This window comes from Barbus barbus, assembly GCF_936440315.1.
Source record: "Barbus barbus genome assembly, chromosome: 45".
In the NCBI taxonomy this organism is placed as follows: domain Eukaryota; kingdom Metazoa; phylum Chordata; class Actinopteri; order Cypriniformes; family Cyprinidae; genus Barbus; species Barbus barbus.
Window position 1 is genome coordinate 11,430,139 of NC_136723.1, and position 20,722 is coordinate 11,450,860.

A 20,722-nucleotide genomic window follows, 5' to 3' on the forward strand; every position below is an offset into this window, starting at 1 on the left:
GAGTGAACAAAACATTCGCTAATATTACAAGACAGATCTCTATCTGTTAATAAAAAGATACATTCTTTGAGCATACCCTATAAATTACTAATTATCTGGATGATATTTTGCATACATACTTCTAGTGGAGAAACAAAAGAGGGGGTGAGAGGTTAAGATTTCCAATAAAACATTGGTGTCTCATATTTTAAAGCAGTCAATACAATTTGGAAAAGAAATCAACCAAATCTGTGTGAAAGTATTCACATGTAACACCCTTTGAAATTACCATTTTCATAAGTAACTGTAATTGAATTACATTTTTTTTCTCAGTAACTGTAACAGATTAGTTACATTTTTGTAATTAAATTACATAAATCCATTACATGTAACTAGTTACTCCTCAACACTGATAATGTAGAAGTAATAATTTTACTCAACACAAAATCAAACCTTAACCTGTAATTTTTCCTTGCTAATTCTACAGAGAATCTAGAGTCTTAGGAGCTCTTTACCACCATTGATTCTACACTCATCTTTAAACAGTCTTTTTAGAATCTCATATCTCAACTGTACCTCCTTTATTCATTATGTGTCTTTGGAGTAATTATTTTGATACTTTTCAGCGCAATACTTCATTATTTTCTTCCTTCATAAGGCTGGCACAGCCCCAGCATAGCTTTTAATAGAGGCACAAGTCAGGTATATTACTCATGCACACACGCTCAGTGTAACACAATTTAAAAACAGTGTATAAGTATTACATAGTTTTATGATTTACTGCCATTCACATCTTTGAGGATTATTACTTATTTAAAAAAAAATAAATAAATAGCTATTAATAATCCTTACTCAAGTCCTCTGTATAGAACAATAAGCAAAAATGCAAGTTTGTGGTAGTTTTCTTTTTTAATGCAAACTAGACCAAACAAAAAATATACATATGAACAGTATTCATAGAGAAGCTTATAGAAAAGCTTTTGACATTGTAGCAGGGTGAGGCACTCGATAACAGACAGAAACCAATTAGAGTGATGCTACAACTGACACAGATCATACAACTGGAGTAACTGTCTGTTGAATGTCTTGTCACAGATGCTTCCTTTTGAATAGTTATAAAAACTTTTGAACTATCACAGCTGACAACACAACATCAGTGAACAAACAATACAAGAATGCAGCACTGTTTTGCATTTATAGTGATAAAAAAAGAAGATCAAATTGACAAGTCCAAATGGTAAATAGTAAAGCATTACAGCTCTGGTGTTCCCAGGATCCAGATAATATGGACCCAAGTAGTTTAAAAATCAAGCAGAACTATTTCTCCCTGCATGACTTTAAGTATGAAGCAGCATCAGTGTAAGATATGGAACAATTAAATACTTCTTTCTAACACAGCCTATAGTTTGGTCATAATGAACTCATCTCTCTGCCAGCATACCATCGTACTCGCTTAAGCAGAATTTGGCTACATCAAGAATTTGAAAAATACAATAACAGGATGCGGTCCAATTTATCAATATTTTAAGATTTGATTAGGTTGCTAACTACCGGTCTAACAACAACAAAGGACATAATAGTGAGAATGACAAACTGTAGTGATGGATAAATTAAAAGCTATTTGGCTCTATTCCTGTAGCTAATGCATATTGTTTAATTATATCATAAATTCTGTTTATATATTTTTATGTTTACAGACCCTCCCCGCATCTATCCATAACCTCCACAAAGATTGGCTCAATGATAATATTTATTTTCCCAAATTGTTACAGTCCTCGTTTAGAAGGAGGCACAAGGTGATCAGGAAGATCAGCAGGTAACTCGTGACCTTCCAGTTTAACCTTGATGAGGTGGTTAGCTAGGGCAAACTCCTCGTCATCCAGGTACCCATCCTTATCCACATCAGCAAGCTTCCAGATCTTTCCTAGAACATTGTTAGGCAGCTTGGATTTGACCATCTCCTTCTTGGCCATGGCACCAGAGACCTTCCCGTTGACAGGTGACAGGGTGTAGAAGATCTCATCATAAGTTGGCTTGTCTCTCGCCACTACCCACTCCAGCTCATCAATGCCTTCACTAGCACCCTCTCCATAGCCATGCCCGAAGGGTCCATTCATGGTGCCGTCAAAGGCACCACCCTGGACAGCCTGGCTGGGCATGGCAGCCTCCTCCTGCCGAACGAGGGTCATGAGTTTGGCGATATCATTGGCCAGCATATCCTCCACTGCTTCCAGCAGCTTGGGCTTCAGTCCCTGAAATTTAGTGAAGTCTTGACCAGCGAGGACTTCCTAATAATGAGGACAAAAAAGATGTCAAAAAAGTATTTTCTTATTCTATCCTTATAGGATGTGATGATATTTTTCACGGGGTGGTGATGGCGCAGTGGATAAGACGCATGCCTTTGGTGTGAGAGACCCGGGTTCGAATCCACTGTGAGACACCAATGTGTCCCTGAGCAAGACACTTAACCGCTAGCTGCTCCAGAGGCGTGCGACCTCTGACATATATAGCAATTGTAAGTCGCTTTGGATAAAAGCGTCAGCTAAATGAGTAAATGTAAAATGTAAATGTATTTTTGAAACAAATTATTCTTAACTAAAATCATTGCATAAAACGAGTCTACTAAATTGTTATAAAACAACTGCCTCTCTTAAAACTATATACTTTATTGTATTGTACTTTGAAACTCCTAATAAAATTATATATTAACATCATTTTCTAGGAGAGAGGGGACTATTTCCATACCTGCATTTTACTGAGTTTAGGGAAATCACCAGGAGAGATCTGATGTTCTTTTTCAATCCTTGCATAAATGTCACCCAGGTTAGCAATGAGCTCCTTTTTCTTATTCTCTTTCCCAAAAACATTTGGCATTTCTTTCTTCAAAGCATTGATGATGTAGGCATGAACCTAGAGTTAGAGAAAACTGTTTTGTCATAACATAATATTTAAAATAAATCAGTGTCATATGGATATGACAATTTGTCAATCTGTAAAATTTAAACATAATAATATTAAGATATTATGCAGCAAAAACAGTGATAACATTTATAAAAATAAGAAAAGTTTCTTGAGCAGCAAATCAGCATATTAGAATGATTTCTGAAGGATCAAGTGACACTGAAGACTGGAGTAATGATGCTGAAAATTCAGCTGTCATCACAGGAATAATAATAAAAAAAAAATCCATATAAATCTATAAAAATTAAGAGCAAGAAGAAGAGTCTAAGATTGTGTCTGGGGTGACAATTATTAAGTGATCAGAAAAGGTTTTATAAAGTGATCACGAGGGGAGCATACACCAGATAACTAATCTTAAAAAGTACTTTCAATTTTAAGTATGTGTCCAGACAACACCCCCTACATTACTGTAAAACTATAACTATAAAAGGTTTCATTATTTCTTACTTTGGCTAGACGGGCCCGTTTGATAAGGTCATTCAGCTTGCGTAGCGCAGCATTTCGTGGAAGTCCCTGGATGTCACGGAAAAGATCTTGTTCCTCTGCCTCAAACAGTTTCCTGTTATCTGGAACCAGGAGAGGCTGAGCCCAGAAAGAGCCAATGTAGACTCTGATGACCTCTGGGGTGTTGACGATTTTACCGAGTGACCACATGAGGGCACCATACACCCGCATGAGCTGCTGGGTGCCGATCTGATCAGCTTTGTTGAGCACCACCCGCATCTTGTCCTCATGATTTTTCAGAGCTCGGATCACCTCTGAGAACTCATCTGAGATGTCCAATTTGTGTGCATCAAAGAGAAGAATAATGCGGTCCACACGTTCAGCAAACCATTCAAGCACTGCAGCAAAGTCATAACCTGTAACAGAGATAAGAATTTTTTTTTTTTTTTTCACATTGAGCGTTTAATTCACTTCACAAAAAGTTATTTAGTTAATTTACAGCAAAAGGAACTTGCTTGCATATGTGAGCCTCTGATAAACCACAAGCCAACACTTCTTTCTAGCCAGTTAAAGAGGAGTACAACAGTCAACAGATGTGTAACCCTAGAACTTCCTGATCTGGCCCACATCACTCCACAAAACCAACTAGACACAAACAAGCACAAATCCACAAACAGGCAAACTCACACAATACAAAATAAAATGTGGTTTTCCTGTGCAAGGAAACCCTTCACTTAACAGAACCCATCACCTTCTCATCAGTCTTCTTGCATGACAACGCTATTGGCTCATGAGGGTGGAGTACCTTTCACATGAGGGAGGAAAAAAAAACAAAAAAAAAAAACAGGCGTCTAGTTCACTTCTGCCAAACTGACATCACATCCACTCACGCTGACAAACAGGAAAGAGAATAAATTGTCCCACACACACTCCTTCCTCTCCCATGGTTGGTTATTTTCTTGCATAATGGTTAAAAGGATCATAGGGAACAATGGAAATCCGAGTAAAATGTTTGGACAGTAGTCAAGGAGATGACGATGTGTCAAATTATTTTAAGATGCTGGCATATGAAACGAATGGAAAAAGTATGTGTACGCCACAAAAAAAATAGATATTCTCTTGGGTATTTTGACATCTTCAAGAAGCAAATTGCACAAGATGCATGCACATTTTACAACAAGGGTCAGCATAAATATTGCTAGACTACACACATTCGGGTCACTTGCCAAAAAGCTGCTTATGAGATCCTGAGGGTAAAGGTTTAATCTTCAGGGATTTCTCTATATGCAATAATACACATGCTAAAGCCAGGATTTCCGGCCCAACTCTCTTGCTTACTGAGACAGAAGTTACCAATTTATGTTTGGATTGTGTAGAGAGTGTGTGGAAGACAGGAAAGACTGCGTCCCAGCTCACAACAGTTGTGTCAACGTCAGCAGGATGTGAAATCTGGATCTGAATCCAACATGGGCGTGATCTTACTGATTCAGTGCTGTCCTTTATCCACTGTTATCCATCACAACACTGATGGCAATACTGATGAAGCAGGTCTATTGAATTTAGTGCTGTCAAACGATTAATTGTGATTAATCACATCCAAAATAAAAGTTTGTTGACAATATAGATGTGTGTGTACTGTGTATATATATTATGTATACAAATACACACACATGCATGAATATATTAAAGAAAAATGTGTTGTTTATATATTAAATATTTATATAATATAAAATATAATAATGAATATATAAATGTATAAACCTGTAAATATTTTCAAAATATATACTGTATGTGTGTATTTATATACATAATAAATATACACAGCACAGACACACATTATGTAAACAAAACCTTTATTTTGGATGCAATTAATCATTTGACAGCACTAAATTAATTATAATATATGATGCTATACCCCATAACATAAAATCTTATCTGCCTTCAAACCATTTAACAAGCAAAAAAACTGAAAGGTAATTTAAGAAAATGTAAGGAAAGAAGCAAATACACTGCACTCATAAGACCTGAACTTATTTGGTATATCTACCTAAAATGCATGTTTCTTTTTCCCAGCAGTTATGAATTTACTGTGGGTATAAAGTACTACATATTTACCATGTATATACATTAGTTAGTACAATAAAGTATCTAATTAGTTAGTATGTACGGGCACTACCTGTAAGTGACCGTTCTTACCCACACTTATCTGCATGTACAAATGCCATGCATGTTTGACAGTTAAGTACAGCCGTGCTTCTTATTTGTTACCATGTACATACACCTCAGGTAAGTACTTTGTGTTAGCACTCACTTGCCTGTAGGTACATGATATTTACCATGTATGTACCAGGGAAGTATGACAGGTATTTTACTCTATTTTTCCCAGATGATATGGCTTTTCCAGTTTCCTTCTAATACTTTCCAAAAAAACATATCCTTGTGTAAACTATGGGATATCCTTGTTTACATAAGCAGGCCATAGTAATAATGTTTGTTCCTGCACTAAAATCTGTGCAAGTGGGCACACAAATACTGCAATTAATAATAGAAAATTAAAATCCCAACATTGCTAATATCAAGATAATTTTATCAAGACTAAATTTTAATTTCCCTTTTGCTGATGCACTTATGGTTAAACAAAAAAGGTTGCATCATTCGTTTATTAAATTAATGAACAAACAACAAGGGCACAGATGAATGAAGACAGACTAAATGACCAACTGTCCCTGCAGGAAACACCGTTTAGATAAGTAAATATAACTGTTTGGAAACACAAAACACACAAGCTGTCTACAAAGATGGCGGTTGTGTGCATATTATGTACAAGGCTGGGACTTTAAAGTTTACAACTAACACAAAGATCTTACCAACAACCCATAAATAGACTTTTGGGTTCATGCTGGTCTGAAGGTTTGACCAAAAGTCAGTTAAAAAAAGTAAATAAATAAATAAAACTTTGGCTCAGTATGGAGAGCTGTCATTTAGAACAAAGGCTAATCTTTAGTATTACCTCCACCCTGCTAAGATCAAAACCAGACATTGACCCACAATCTCTCACACATTACACAAACACATTATGATATATTGAAACATGCACAGATGTAATTTAACAAGGTTTCAATAAAGGTTAACAGTGGAATCTGTACCTCAAGGCCCTAGAAACAACTTATCTAATGCCAATGCCATTAAATAACTGAAAAGGTTTAGTAATGAGAGTCCCTGCCCAGCAGCATCTCTGCAAAAACAGGGCTCTAGACTGAGACCAATGTTTGAGAGTGTGCGAGTTAAAATTTGACGTGGTCGCATTTGTGTGAGTGCATGGTCTGCGCTGCTCCAAAGCGTCTGCTTCATACAGCGCTCGCTGCAGAGGTGCGGCACATTGTAGCAGGAGTCAGATTTCACTGATCACGTGAAGAGAGGCGCTTTCAGTGCGAGCGCTTCGTGAGCAGAGCCTGGTTTATACTCGTTAAGGACGGAGCTCAACGGATGATTTGGTTTTCAAAATAAAGTAAAAGACCACTTCTTAAACTAGAGAAGGTGAACATGTTGGTATTCTTGTAGAAGAAAACATGTTTAGTTTTACTATTTGTTATCATTTTGAAAAGCGCATATTATATATATATATATATATATATATATATATATACACACACACACACAATTTGATTCCTCAGTGTTTGCTAAGCATTCTGTAATTTATTAGTCGGTATATAATACAGCACGTGATGTGCCCTATGCCATGCAATGTTATATAAGCTAGTTTGTCATTGTAATGTACGTTTTATTGTTGTTGTGCTTTTTAATTAAGAATAACAATGAATCCATCTTTTGTTTTAGTCTTAAAAAAAAAGGTGTATAGATAAGCAAAACAGACGATTATCTTTTCTTGTAAAATGCAACACCAAGATCGCGAATTTGAAAGTGAAAGTGCACGAAAAAAAATTCCTGTTCACAATTTAAATCACAAATAATATTAATGAAAAAGAACGGGTTGAATGTTGAACACTTTCGTTACCATATAACTATAAACTATGATAAAAGTTAATCAGCATGCATTAAGCAAATGTTGTAGCAAAAAAAAAAAAATTGTGACCAAATTATGTGCTTGTGCGACCAATTGAGAAAGTTAAATCGCAAAAGTGCAACGAGTGGGAAGAAGGAGTCTAGAGCACCGAAAAAGGTTTGCTCATAACATATTCATTAATAAGCAGCAGCTGTTTCTAAAACAGATGTCAATGTTGTTTAGCTGACATCGGCTGTATATTCACACCAGATGAATTGCTACAAACTGAAATGTCCTTACAGCTTTGACATGGACATTTCTTGCAGTTTAATTTTAACATTAAATATAAATAACAATAATAATAATAATAATAATAAAACATTTAAATACTCCTCAAAAGTCTTTGTAAAACACGTCATACATTTGACATTACATACTCCAGACATAGGACCACTGCACTGGTGGTGCTATAATTTCGGTCAACTATTAACCCAACAACTGTCTTCATGATAACTGTCTTCATGATAACTCCTCAATCCTGATCCAGCATCAGCATAGATATGACCTGTATTTGATAAAAGTATTTAAACCTACTGATCTCCTTTTTTCCACCTTTGAAAACTAAATTAAACATACTTTTCATAGTAATATACCAGCAGCATGAATGTTACAAATATGGGAGGGGGTCTGGAAAAGCTGTGTGCATTCATTTGTGCTTGGAAGGAAATTATCCATTTCTAGTACCAGCCCATTTAAATGTGACACCTCTATAAATTCCTGGAAAGCACAGGGAGAGGAAGAATGTATAAAACTGAAATCTGCTATAATGATCTCTGTAAACAATAGCAAATTCTCAAGGAATCGATCAGACCAAAATTAAGTAAAAAGAAAGATCACTTAGGGATTCTTCATAAAAAGAAGCATTGCTTTACACATAAGATTACAGCAAGTAATTGTGACAAAAGAAATAGTGCATGCCCTGAAAACTGCACAGGCACCTAATCTATAGCCAACTGGCAAAAGAGGTTCATCACTCTCAACAGATGTGATTTCAGATAAATAAAAAAAAAAAGAGATAGAACACTGTGATAATTAACCTCTATATAGTAAAGTAATTAAGTCTATATAGTAAAGCATTATGGAATGCTATCAGTGAGGAAATTCAATACCCAGCCAAGGCTACTACTCAGCCATGAAGAATTAATGCAGGCACTGTGTACAGTAAACAGGAGAGGTACAAGAATAGAGCCCTGTGGAACACCACCCAGTTTAAGACATGGACAGACACAGTGCAACATTGTGCACACAAAAGAATCACCATGGAATTTGTGAATGTTAACCAAAAAAAAAAAAACTAAAAAAACTAAAGCTTAAAGTTCATATGTTTACTGTTATAACTGTTAAGTTATAGGAATAAGGCGGCCATCAACAATTATTTTTAATTTTTTTTGTTTGCTTTCAATCAATTTAAACTGATAAAAGGAAAATAAACGTACAGTAATTGATACTTGTAATATCAAAACAATCTCTAGTCTAGATAAAACAAGATCAGAAAAATGTTGGGGAGGAAAAACACAAATACATATGTGGTTTGGAAATAGCCCAGTATGAAGCAAACTGACTTAAAGTAGGCCTACTTATTATGAACATTCATTTTGAAGTATCTCGTCGTTAACTGCTTGTAAGGCCTAACTGAAGTAAGAGGGAAGGAGAATGGATGTAAAGTCAGCAGACTGTAGAAGATCATTAACTGACCTCACAAGGTTTATGAATAAGCAGGAAATTTTAGGGACAATGGCCGAACCTGTAAGATAGCAGGTTAAAAACATGGCATTTTTAAAACTATTTTAGAGTATGTGTACATGTATGTGTATGTACATCATATTATTATTATTATTATTATTATTATTAAGTATAGCAATTTTATTTTACAGTTTGCGACTTGGAAGCAGTCCTCTGTGATTCACAGATCTGTTCTAAAGAGCAGGAGTTCAGAACCACAATATGGAGACCACATTGCTGTGAAGAATGAAGTGGGAGGAGATCATACAAGAAAGAAACTACAAAATGTAGAAAATCAAATACAGAGATAGAAAAGGACTAAATTAAAATAGCAAGCATTTTCATCCACTTCCAAAGAACAGCATAACTGTGGCTAGATGACCAAATAGCTGTCATTCCTAGCTGAATATCCATGTTTTTCAGATCAGTTATATAACCGATCATCCTATCATCCTCAAACAGGTCCAGATTTCCTTCTAAACTTATTGCGGTTGTATTATTCACACATGCCATCCAACTGACCCCTGGCTATTTGCCAAGCTACGATCCATGACCCGGCGATGACTAGCACTTTCCCTGTGTGAATGATTGTATGTGTGTGTTTCTTGCCAATTAAATGCTTTTTCTTCCCATGTACTTTATATGAGTCAAATACTCACATTTTCCATGTTTAGATAATGACACTAGCAGGGCTTTCCTCACATTTCCCTCCGACAGCATTCAATTACTGTAACATTGGTAAAGAGGAAGCTTTGAACACAATAGAGCATGAATCTTTAAATAAATGCATCTTGTGAAGAAACATACTTTCCATATGTACCACAAGCTTTGAGAATAGCTTTTATGAGTGAAAACAAAAAAAAAAACAAATGTTATAATGGGAAATAACCCAAACAACTGAAAAAGTATGCTCTTAATTATGATGAAGCACACATGGAATGAATACATGTAAGCATCAAGTTATGCACGTCTAGTTCTTGTTTGAACATTTCTATAGTTCAGTCAAATTATTTAACCTTTTAACCGGCCTGTTAACTATTTAGTAGAGCACATTTTTACAAATATTATGAAACATTTTTTTTTTGGTTCTAAAATTGATTGAATCTCAATTCTGATGCGTTAAAAAACAAAAAAAAGCTAATTTTCACTTCAGAATGCAAGTGCAAGATTGAAATCAAGATTGAAAGCATATTTTGTGTTTCAGAGAGTAGGCTGAACAGACAAAATCACCTCTGAATTCCTTCAGCCACCACGCCTTAAACCATCACCATCATCACTATCAATCTTTATGACTTTCATTCTGCCTCAGAGTGAGGAAGAGGGCAAAGGGCAGCAAAAAGAGTATCCCTGGCCACTAATGTTACCTCTCTTGCTCAATTAATGAGTCGAACCATCATGACTCTCACACGGAGTATGAAAAATCTCTGGGATAAGTTCAGTGTGCGGCACATGGGATACATCTCATATACTATGATCTCACTCACACCATGTATGAGACTGGAAATACTTTTGCCATACACTAATTATGTTTTTACACCCGTCCAAGGCACTGCCAAGCTGTGGGGGAAGAGTTGCTTATCAGAGGCCATAGGGTGAGGTCCATTTGAAAGCAAACCTAAATAATCAACATATGAGATAAAGCTGTACAATATGGAACGCAAGAGTGCTCTAGAACACCTGGTTAGCGTCATATACTCATGTCTGCACTCCCTCATGGGGTTCACAGGCAATTCTCCTATGTGTGGGTTGTTGACATGACATGGTATTTTCACTGTACCACAAGATAAAAATTAATAATTAATATTGTCGTTATTTAAAATGCAGCAAATGGTTAAACATTTCTTTGTCCTACATGGACCTGTTGTTATAAAAGCTGCAGTGTTATTTGATTTTTTGAAGGGGTCATCAGGTGCCCATTTACCACAAGTTGATATGATTCTTTAGGGTCTTAATGAAAAGTCTATAACATACTTCGGTTAAAATTTCTCAATGGTCTTTTTACCCTGTCAAAATCTGCTCTGTTTTCAGCAGGCCATTCTAGTCCTTAAATGCTAATGAGCTCTGCTGACCCTCTCTGCTAACCCTCTCCCTCTCTTTCGTGGGGTGACGAGCAGACTTTAAACTTCAGCCGCAAAACTGGATAACTAGAACATTATTAGGAAAGGCGATTTGCAAAGATTCATCGAATCTTATACTCATTTCTTCTGTAGGTGAGGCTGGATCACGAATGATTCGCGCGAACATAGACGCATTTAGGCAGACCGGGATCGGCGCATTCCCTTCAAAACTAAAGTAATGTTAATCCTCTGCATCTTCAGTGGCTCAGGTGTCAGGAGTAAATGACGACTGCTATATTCATTATTACATCCAACAACAAAACGCCTCAATTGCTTAATCGGAGACATCTCGTCTTCCCCTGCACCAGTCAACACAATGGCGGACAGCTCTCAGCTAACTCAGTACGGGTTTAAGGTAAGACGGTCTTGTCAATCAACTATCGTGGGAGCTGCCTGTACAGAACTACATCATTCTGACAGGAATCTCAGAACAACCTGATTTAAAAAAAAAAAAAAAAAAAAAAAACTGGGTGGATTTTTATCTTTATAGGATGGATGTGTACACACACACACACACACACACACGTCCAACACACATTTACGCTCAAACAACTTTTACAAATTTTAAAATACAATGTTTTAGTAAATGGCAATCATTTTTTTCATCCATACATTTCTGAAAGCATAGGAACTTGATACATTTTGTCTCTGAAAACCATGTCCTCTAGTGTGACACCATATCCTGATTTTAAATCAGCCAATTCCAGAGAAAACTTTAATTAGTTGAAGGACTCTATTCATGGTCATGTTACTGAAGCCCCCTGTGAAGCCCATGACATGTACGCATGGTCCATTTTTGTCCATGCAAACGTGGCTTGCTTACACTAATGACAGGTTCGCTTGGAATTGCAAGGTCATTAATTGACACAAGAGTCAAAAATCTAAGTATAATATCTGTGATAGCTAAACTTGTTGCAAGAGAGGTGTCACCACCAACATGACAAAGCACTTTAATTTAATAGATCGTTAAATAATCGCAAACACGATTCAAACACCAACGTGATTCTATTCCTAAATTACAATGATTCGTCTGTTTTTCCTTTTTTGACGTTTGCGATCAGAACGTTGTGATCACTTGGTTCGTTCGTGCAGTGTACGATCACATCAATGTGATTTGAACATTTAGATCTGTTTGCGTTGCCGCTGACTTGAAGAGACCCGCTGTCATCTGTCATGAATGAAACAGCTTCACAGTCTTTTCAACAACTGTATCAGTATTTCTGTTACAAACATTCAAATCACATAAGTACTGAGATAAGTTTACAGTTCAGATATAAAGTTTATAGTTCAGATGTCATTTGACACTTCAAACGAAGATTTATCGATTACATTGTTATGCCAGTAGGTGGCGAAAAGGGGCTGTTAAAATGTATTTGTCTTCGAATCATACAAGAGTTCATTCAAGAACACGGATTCATCCAGTAATGAAACAAGTACAGGTGCATCTCAAAAAATTTGAATATCGTGAAAAAGTTCATTTTTTCTTGTAACTTATTTCAAAAGGTGAAACTTTCATATATTTTAGATTCATTACATGTAAAGTAAAACATTTCTAAAGTTTTTGTTTTAATTTAGGTGATTAGAGCTTACAGCTCATGAAAGTCAAAATCCAGTATCTCAAAATATTAGAATATTTCCTAAGATCAATCAAAAAAAGGATTTGCAAAGCAGAAAAGTTCAAGTTCTTTAAAGTATGTTCATTTATGCACTCAATACTTTGTCGGGGCTCCTTTAGCACAAACTCCAGAATCAGTGAGGTATTGAGCCTTCAGCTCGTCTGTATTGTTGGATCAACTGTTTCTCATCTTTCTCTTGAAAATATACCATAGATTCCATATGGGGTTCAGGTCAGGTATGTTCAATCAAGCACAGTAATATCATGGTAATGGCAATATCAATATCAAACCACTTGGAAGTGTTTTTGGCAGTGTGGGCAGGTGCTAAAGTCCTGCTTGAAAAGGAAATCAGCATCTCTATAAAGCTTGTCAGCAGATGGAAGCATAAAGTGCTCCAAAATCTCCTGGAAGACGGCTGCATTGACTCCGGACTTGATAAAACACAATGGATCAACACCAGCAGACGTCACAGGACCCCAAATCATCACTGACTGTGGAAACTTCAAACTGGACTTCAAGCAGCTTGGGTTCTGTGCCTCTCCAGTCTTCCTCCAGACCTTGATTTCCAAATGAAATGCAAAATTTAAATTTATCTGAAAAGAGGACTTTGGACCACTGAGCAACAGTCCAGTTCTTTTTCTCCACAGCCCAGGTAAGACGTTTCTGATGTTGTCTCTGGTTCAGAAGTGGCTTGGTAGCCCTTTTCCTGAAGACGTCTGAGCGTGGTGACTCTTGATGCACTGACTCCAGCTTCAGTTCACTCCTTGTGAAGCTCTCCCAAGTGTTTGAATCAGCTTTGCTTGACAGTATTCTCAAGCTTGCGGTCATCCCTGTTGCTTGTGCACCTTTTCCTACCCAAATTCTTCCTTCCAGTCAACTTTGCATTTAATATGCTTTGATACAGCACTCTGTAAACAGCCACACCTTTCAGTAATGACCCTCTGTGACTTACCCTCTTTGTGGACGGCGTCAATGTTCGTCTTCTGGATCATTACCAAGTCAGCAGTCTTTCCCATTATTGTGCTTTCAAAGAACAAGAGATACCCTGAATTTATACTGTAGGGATGGTCGTTTAATGCAACTCAAATATAAATATTCACATTTTTTGAGATGTACCTGTACATCTTGAGTGAGTCATTGAATCATTCATTCATAAATTACATGTGATTTTTAGTTGTTTTTTCTTCAGAATTATGAGAGAACCACAGCTTCCATTAAAAAAAACTAAAAAAAAAAAAAAAAAAAAACTAAAAAAAAAACTAAAAAAAAAAAAAAAAAACTCAATTTATCCAGATTCATGCAGTTCTATTTTGCACACAAACAGCTCTTAAAGGGTCCAGTTTTTATGTAGTCTGTTGATTTTTGTTCATGGTGTTCAGCTCCAATAAATGGTTTGCAAAAAAGAGAGACATGAGAAATGTTTGATATCATCATTTAAATCACATTGGAGTCGAAACTCGGAATCAAGAAAAAAAAAATAAAAAATCGGAATCTATACAATTCAAACGATACCCAACCCTAGTTTTTACAGAAAACTTGTACTGTTATAAAGTGTCATGAAAAGAAGTATAAAATGTGATACTTCGTTTTTGAGACAGAAAGAATTGAGGGAGAGAAATTAGTGGAAGAGAGAGCATGGAAATATAGACAGAAAATAAACAGGGATCCACCAGAAGGGAAGAGATCCTTAGAGAACAATGCAGAAAGTAAAAAGAATCAAAATGATGCCTAAAAGAGTAGCTATATAGTTTTTAAAAAAGCCATTCACATCTTAATGAATATAGTTTGAATATCAATCACATTTAGCTGTGCTGCACATGCAGCAGGGGGGCTAGAAAAGTTTCAGTAACATACTGATTGAGAGGGACTGAATTTTGTTGATGAAAATAATTTTGCTTTGTTTAAAAAACATGTTGATATTGTTTGTACCAAAATTAAACTTTCTTTCTCCTTTGACATGTTCAAAATGAAATATAAATAATCATGATGTCTCATGATTATAATTATAAATATAAATAAAACCACAGATTTGTTTTGATCTCAAATTATCTTTAAAAAAAACAGCATTGCAATAGGGGAGATACAAATATCACTCAACTTAAAATGGTATAATTTTCAGCAGTTTTGAACAGATGACAGCAAAGTTTGTCTTGAAATTGTCGTAGGGTAAAAAAAATGTGTTAATTATAATTTCATATTAAATAAATAACGCTATATGAAAATAAGTGTCTAACAAAATACATAAATAGCATGAAAGAGATTTATCTTCTAAGAGGTTTTTTTTTTTTTTCTTAATTTTTGCTGTGTCACACCATTTATGGTACAGTTCAGTAAAAATAAAAAGCAGTAAAAAGAATTGACGAAGTTAGTGACCCTTTATATTTTCTCAAAGATAAGACTTCACTACGTAAATGTATGCATTTCTTTTTCAAAAAAGGTATTTTACAAAAAAAGCATTTTTTACTGCCTGTGTGTCAATTACCCGTGTATCCCATCACCAGATCGCTCCCTTATACAAAAAAGTGTGTCGGTACCACCTTACAGTGATGCATAGCATGGTATTGAATGATTATCATATGAACATGGTATTTATGCGCTACACGAACATACTCAAAGAATATAACTGTATGTGTCCAAAAACATGAAACTACCATTGTTTCACATCTAAAAAAAATCATTAATTAATCTTCTAAACAATTATTAAATTATTTTAAAAAGCTTTAAGATGCTACATGATGTTACTGTGATTTCATTTCAATAAATTAATGACCATGTCCACAAAATATAGCATTACTAAGATAAATTTTGCAAGTGTGCTCTTGATTGTCTTGTGCAGACAGCAGAAAAGCCACTCCAAGAAAGAGAACAAAAAGTGTACCAGTGTACATCTACTCTCTCATATACACAGACTCAACAACACATAACTGAATCTTTGAACATGGAAGCATTCACACGTTCATCTTTACCGCACCCTCTCTGTTTCCTGGCCTGAGCTGTCCCCCCTCTTTGTCAGACTGTTATCTGTAGATGCCACTCACCCTCTGATCACATTTACATGGTCTTCAGGGAAAGGCAAGCAGAGGCCCGCACACACACACGTGCCATGGCAGATAGACAAGCACAGGAAAAGTCCTCAGCATGACACCGGTTACTTCCACACACAATACAGTTTTCTTGAATAAACAACATACCAACATGCTCCATTGTAACAGGTCCAGACTAGTCAAGTATACTTCTAGAGAAGCTTTTTAAAAAAAAAAAACTGAACCTTAAACTCCTGCTGTGCTCGATTAACCATTTAATACACTGCCTAAAGGATTAACTGATTAACATTTTTGTCAATCATTTTTGACAATCATTCTGGCCATGATAGTATATGATGGGAATGGACAGTCTACATTGTTACTATAGATTAATTAGGTTTTAAACTTCTCTTCCTTCCTACCGGAAAAATGGCTATGGAAGGAGCATGGGTTTGTTTTGCTCTAACATAAATGGGAGAACTAAAAATACTTCCCTCTTAAGACTCCCATAATGCAAAAGCTAACTGAATTAACCTCCTTTGCCTAGAACAAGTGCTACACACTCACAGCTGTCTGTGTAAATAAAGCTTGTATTAATAGTTGTGGTAACTCCGGGAAGGAAAGTCAGGGGATGGTAAAAGAAGTGAAGATAATTATAATAAGTATAAAAAAAACACAAAAAAACACTGACCTCTGCTGATCCGCTGTTTCTCTCCGGACAGGATTCCAGGAGTGTCTATGATACTGATGCTGTCCAACACTGGATTTGGCATCTGAGCACATATAAACCTGTGAAAAGAGGATCACACCTTAAAAACACATGAAACCGGGCCTAGTGAACTTGCAGTAATGTTTTGAGTGGAACATGATTGATTGAAAGGAACTCCCTTCTCACTAGCCAAATCTTATCATTCCAGCTCTTACCTCAGCTTTTCCATTACTAAAAGCTTGCAGCTTATCTTTCAATGTGTTCCTTATTTACGTTCCAACTCGTATGTTATAATTTTTATGTCTTTAAAATACCAGCACATTTTAGTCATGCAAAAACAATCCTCAGCCCCCCTACCACTGTGTTCCCCCTTGTGTATTTTACTTACTCCCTCCCTTTAATTTTTCCAGAAAGTGAGCCATCACTTATTCCTTCCATGCTGCTACCTTCACTACTGCCAATCGTATCCCACATTTCCCTTCTCCTTGCATTCCACTCGTTATAAGACCTGCTGCCAGCTGACAAAAGACAGTGTGTGTCATTTTGGCTAATGTTTTTGTGTGTAAATCCTAGTATTCAGGGCCAAAACAGATACATGCTTCCTAGCATGTATCCAGAAATCCAACTGAACAAAATTTACTTTTTTTTTTTTTTTCCAAGAAATGAACAGTATATAACATTTAGAGGTTAACTGACAGCTTTTAACTAGCCTGCTTTCAACCACTTCACCTTTTGAAGTCAGGCTTCAAAGGTTCTGCAAACATCCTGCAGAAGTTAAAATTCACTTCCTGCACAATGAAAATTTATTCACAAAGCATGATTTTTTTTTTTTTAAGAAATTAATACTATTAGTTAGCAAGTGTAAAACTCCATAAAAATGGACTACATATCAGCACTAATTAGCCTGTGGTGTAGAACACGACGGGTCTCCTGACAAACAAAGAGTAATTTCTCAACCTCATTTTCCCTGTCTGTAGTTTACTCAAGAAATATTTGAAATGCCAGATCCTTCCAGGACTTTATGTCCCAAGTACACCCTCTAAAAAAATCATGTTATTGCCATTTTTAGTGACTCTCGTGTACAGAAAATTAAAATACCAAGCTGACAAGCACATAAATTCAAAAGGCTACACAAAAGATACATATAAGAAGAAACCCGTTTAGTGAGATAGACAGCAGAAACAGAGTACAGTGTTGCATAACACCAGAGAGCACCACCAACCACAGCAATAACCATAAATTAATCTTCAGCCAAGTAGAGGTTAAAAAAAACCATATAGGGCTTAGATACATGCATACATTTGAATTATGCTCTTGGGAAAACTGTTTGACAAACACTACACAAACTAGAACCAGCTATATGGTTCACTACAGGGAAAACAATGATAGCAGCGGAATAGGAGAAAGTGCATATTCAAGTTACACAGTCAAGAGTAGCAGGGAGAGTGGGAACGACAGCACAAAGGCGGAGCATCCATGTATTACTGAACTACTGTAACAGGGTTAATATGTAGCCTACTAAAATTCAGTGGTCACAGGGCACACACACACACACACACACCCCCTTGATACCTCGCCAGTAACCTTCAATCTACCTTTGAACTTATCCGACAAGGTCAGAGTGAAAACACTGGGAGGGAAAAATCATGCTGGATAAGCAATAAACAGCATAATATAAAGGAAGTTAGGGTCAGAGATTTGCAAACAGGGGACACTTTTGAGATGAACGCTCTGAAATTGCAGCGTCAGTTCCTCAGATTACTGTTGAGTGACTTAGCAGAGTCAGTCCTTTTTTTTACCTCTAGCTAACCTATAAAAAAAAAAAAGTCACTCAGATAAGCTCGGACTGCCAAAACACTAAAATCCTGTGTTTAACGACTAGAGCAGCACCTACAGAAATGTCTTGGATCAATTCATGGCTGCAATGAGAATACACTGGACTTTCTCAAGAAACCTTGATTTGACCTTAAGATGACACACACTGTCAAGGTGAGTTCAGGGAGGGAGGAGGAATGAAACTTTAACTATTCTCCTCCCATTCATGAGTGACTAGTCAGCCTACTCACTGCACAAACTTTAAAGCATTCCCAGATTTTTTTTTTATAAGGACATTTTTGTGGAATAAACGCTTCATTCTGCCAGCCCAGGCCTGTTGGGGTGTGAATATGATCTGTGCATATGATTCCTCTTGTTCAAGCATTGACCAGCATGAGGTTCTAGTGGGGCGTTTTGTAAAGCTCTGAAGTCTTCACATCTACAACAAGCACAAAGGAAAAGTGTAGTACTAGTGCTTGAGAGAAGACACACCCACCTCTGCTCAACCTAAATCAGCCTACTAAGTCTGAAATGCACCACAGCGGACATGCGTGACATGTTGAAAAGACAAGTGTGAGCTGAACTGATGCACCATTGTAAACGCAAACTCATCTCTCTTCATGGCATTCCCCATTCCCAAGAGCTAGTTAAAAAAAGACCCCTAAAGGCCTCAGCAGCTGTCAAAACCAGTGTCAGCTGACGTTCCTCTCAGAAGGGGGAACCAAAGACTCATGAGCAAGAAGTTTAGTGCACACAAAATATGGCCTTAATATCCTCTATGGTTGGAATACAATGAAAAAAAAAAGTATGCAGCAAACATTCAAACCTTAAATCTCAGACTCAAATGCCTAAAGGCTATTTTTGGGTGTGACAGCAACTAAATTTAGAAGTGTACCCTAATAAAAGTTTTCTGAGGATTATAAGCAAATCATAGTCTTCAAAAACTTACAGACATACTGTATGTTTGCAGGGGGTGTTAGGAATTGTACTACTACCAAAAGCTCCACCCTTGCAATACAAGCACTAGCTGGCAACTCCTGCTTGCAGAAAAAAAGTGCAAGAGATTCAATTTTCAGTACAACATGGACACCCTCTTCATCTAATGACTAGTTTTCGATGTTTCCATCATTTAAAAGGGAATCCTGAGCTCATATGATCCCAAAACCTTTTGACAGATTCATGAAAACACTGTTTTTGTTTATTTTTAAAAAGAACGAAAAAAAAGTTGTATGAAAATTGAATGAAGATCTCACCTGTTTAGAAAAGCGTTTCCAAAGGCGTTGAGTTTTCTGAAGGGTTTCTTGGGGTCAACCACCAAAGCATTGCCCGGGATGAGACCCTCCTGATCGCCGTGCATCACCGCTATGAATGAATCGGTGGTGGGCTCGGGGCCTATGCGCATCCCGGGGAAATCCTGCTCCATCAGATGCCGAATAAAAGTGGTTTTCCCCGTGGAGTACTGGCCCACTAAAAGTACCATGGGCTTGTTATCGAAATCTGCATCTTCCAGAGCCGGAGAGTGGAAGTCGTGGAAGCGGTAGGTGTCTTCCAGTGGAAAGAGCTTGGTCCGGTAGAGTCGCTTCAGCCCGTCAGAAACCGTCTGAAACAGTTCGGGGTCCTTTTTCTTCCCGTCCTTGTTCGCCCAGCTGAACATCTTGCACAATGTGTAAAATAAACTTCTTACTTACAGAAAAAAAGCAACTTTTGAAGTTGCGGAAAAGATCTTCTCTGGTTAGTTTAATCCAGCGGTTCGGATGAATTAACGGTCCGGTGTCAAGCGGCGGACAGCCAGCGTGGTGGGTCGGTCCCGTCAGCTGTTCAACTAACGTTAACTGTTGTCTTTATTCGCTCATTTAATTTCTTCTGACTTTGCCTTTTCTGTAAATCAGACTGAAGTTAGTTGACTAGTCAGTCGCGACCTGACAACAGACTGTTTTCTTTTATATCCGCTGGAGAGGCAGCGCTCTCTAGACTCGAGTCCCACAGCCGAGGCGAGCAGCGCCCCACTACATTTAATACATTACTGTGGACCGGAACTCAAGGAAACTTCCAAAATAAAAGGCGTCACCCTCCCCAAATAGGGAATTTGTGAAACACAGCTGACGTTAATTACTCAACAGAAGGTTCAATATATGCTTATATAATAACGAAACATGTTTTTTTGCTATTCTTTAATGTTGAATTGTCAAAATTCTGGCATTCAAACTAACTAAATGAATAAATGAATAACTATAGACATTTACCTCATTCCATTTTTTATAATATAATACAAC

General features: G+C 36.8%; 1 protein-coding gene across 1 annotated transcript; it reads right to left on the reverse strand.

Annotated features, from left to right (window-relative positions):
* Positions 1 to 877: 877 nt before the first annotated feature.
* LOC306864551 (EH domain-containing protein 1-like) lies at positions 878 to 20,475 on the reverse strand. The gene is made up of 5 exons (XM_079408646.1): positions 19,703 to 20,475; positions 16,617 to 16,714; positions 3,388 to 3,800; positions 2,725 to 2,889; positions 878 to 2,267 (listed from the first exon to the last, which is right to left on the reverse strand). The coding sequence occupies exons 1-5, from the start codon at positions 20,101 to 20,103 to the stop codon at positions 1,746 to 1,748; spliced, it is 1,599 nt and encodes a 532-aa protein (XP_079264772.1). The 5' UTR covers positions 20,104 to 20,475; the 3' UTR covers positions 878 to 1,745.
* Between the last annotated feature and the right edge of the window lie 247 nt (positions 20,476 to 20,722).

Excerpts from the sequence above, each read along its gene's own strand:
- LOC306864551 (XM_079408646.1), bottom strand. The coding sequence starts at position 20,103 with ATGTTCAGCTGGGCGAACAAGGACGGGAAGAAAAAGGACCCCGAACTG. Across the intron at positions 3,801-16,616 it reads GAAACAGCGGATCAGCAGAG|GTTATGACTTTGCTGCAGTG; the intron begins GTCAGTGTTTTT and ends TCTCTGTTACAG. Across the intron at positions 2,890-3,387 it reads AACGGGCCCGTCTAGCCAAA|GTTCATGCCTACATCATCAA; the intron begins GTAAGAAATAAT and ends CTCTAACTCTAG.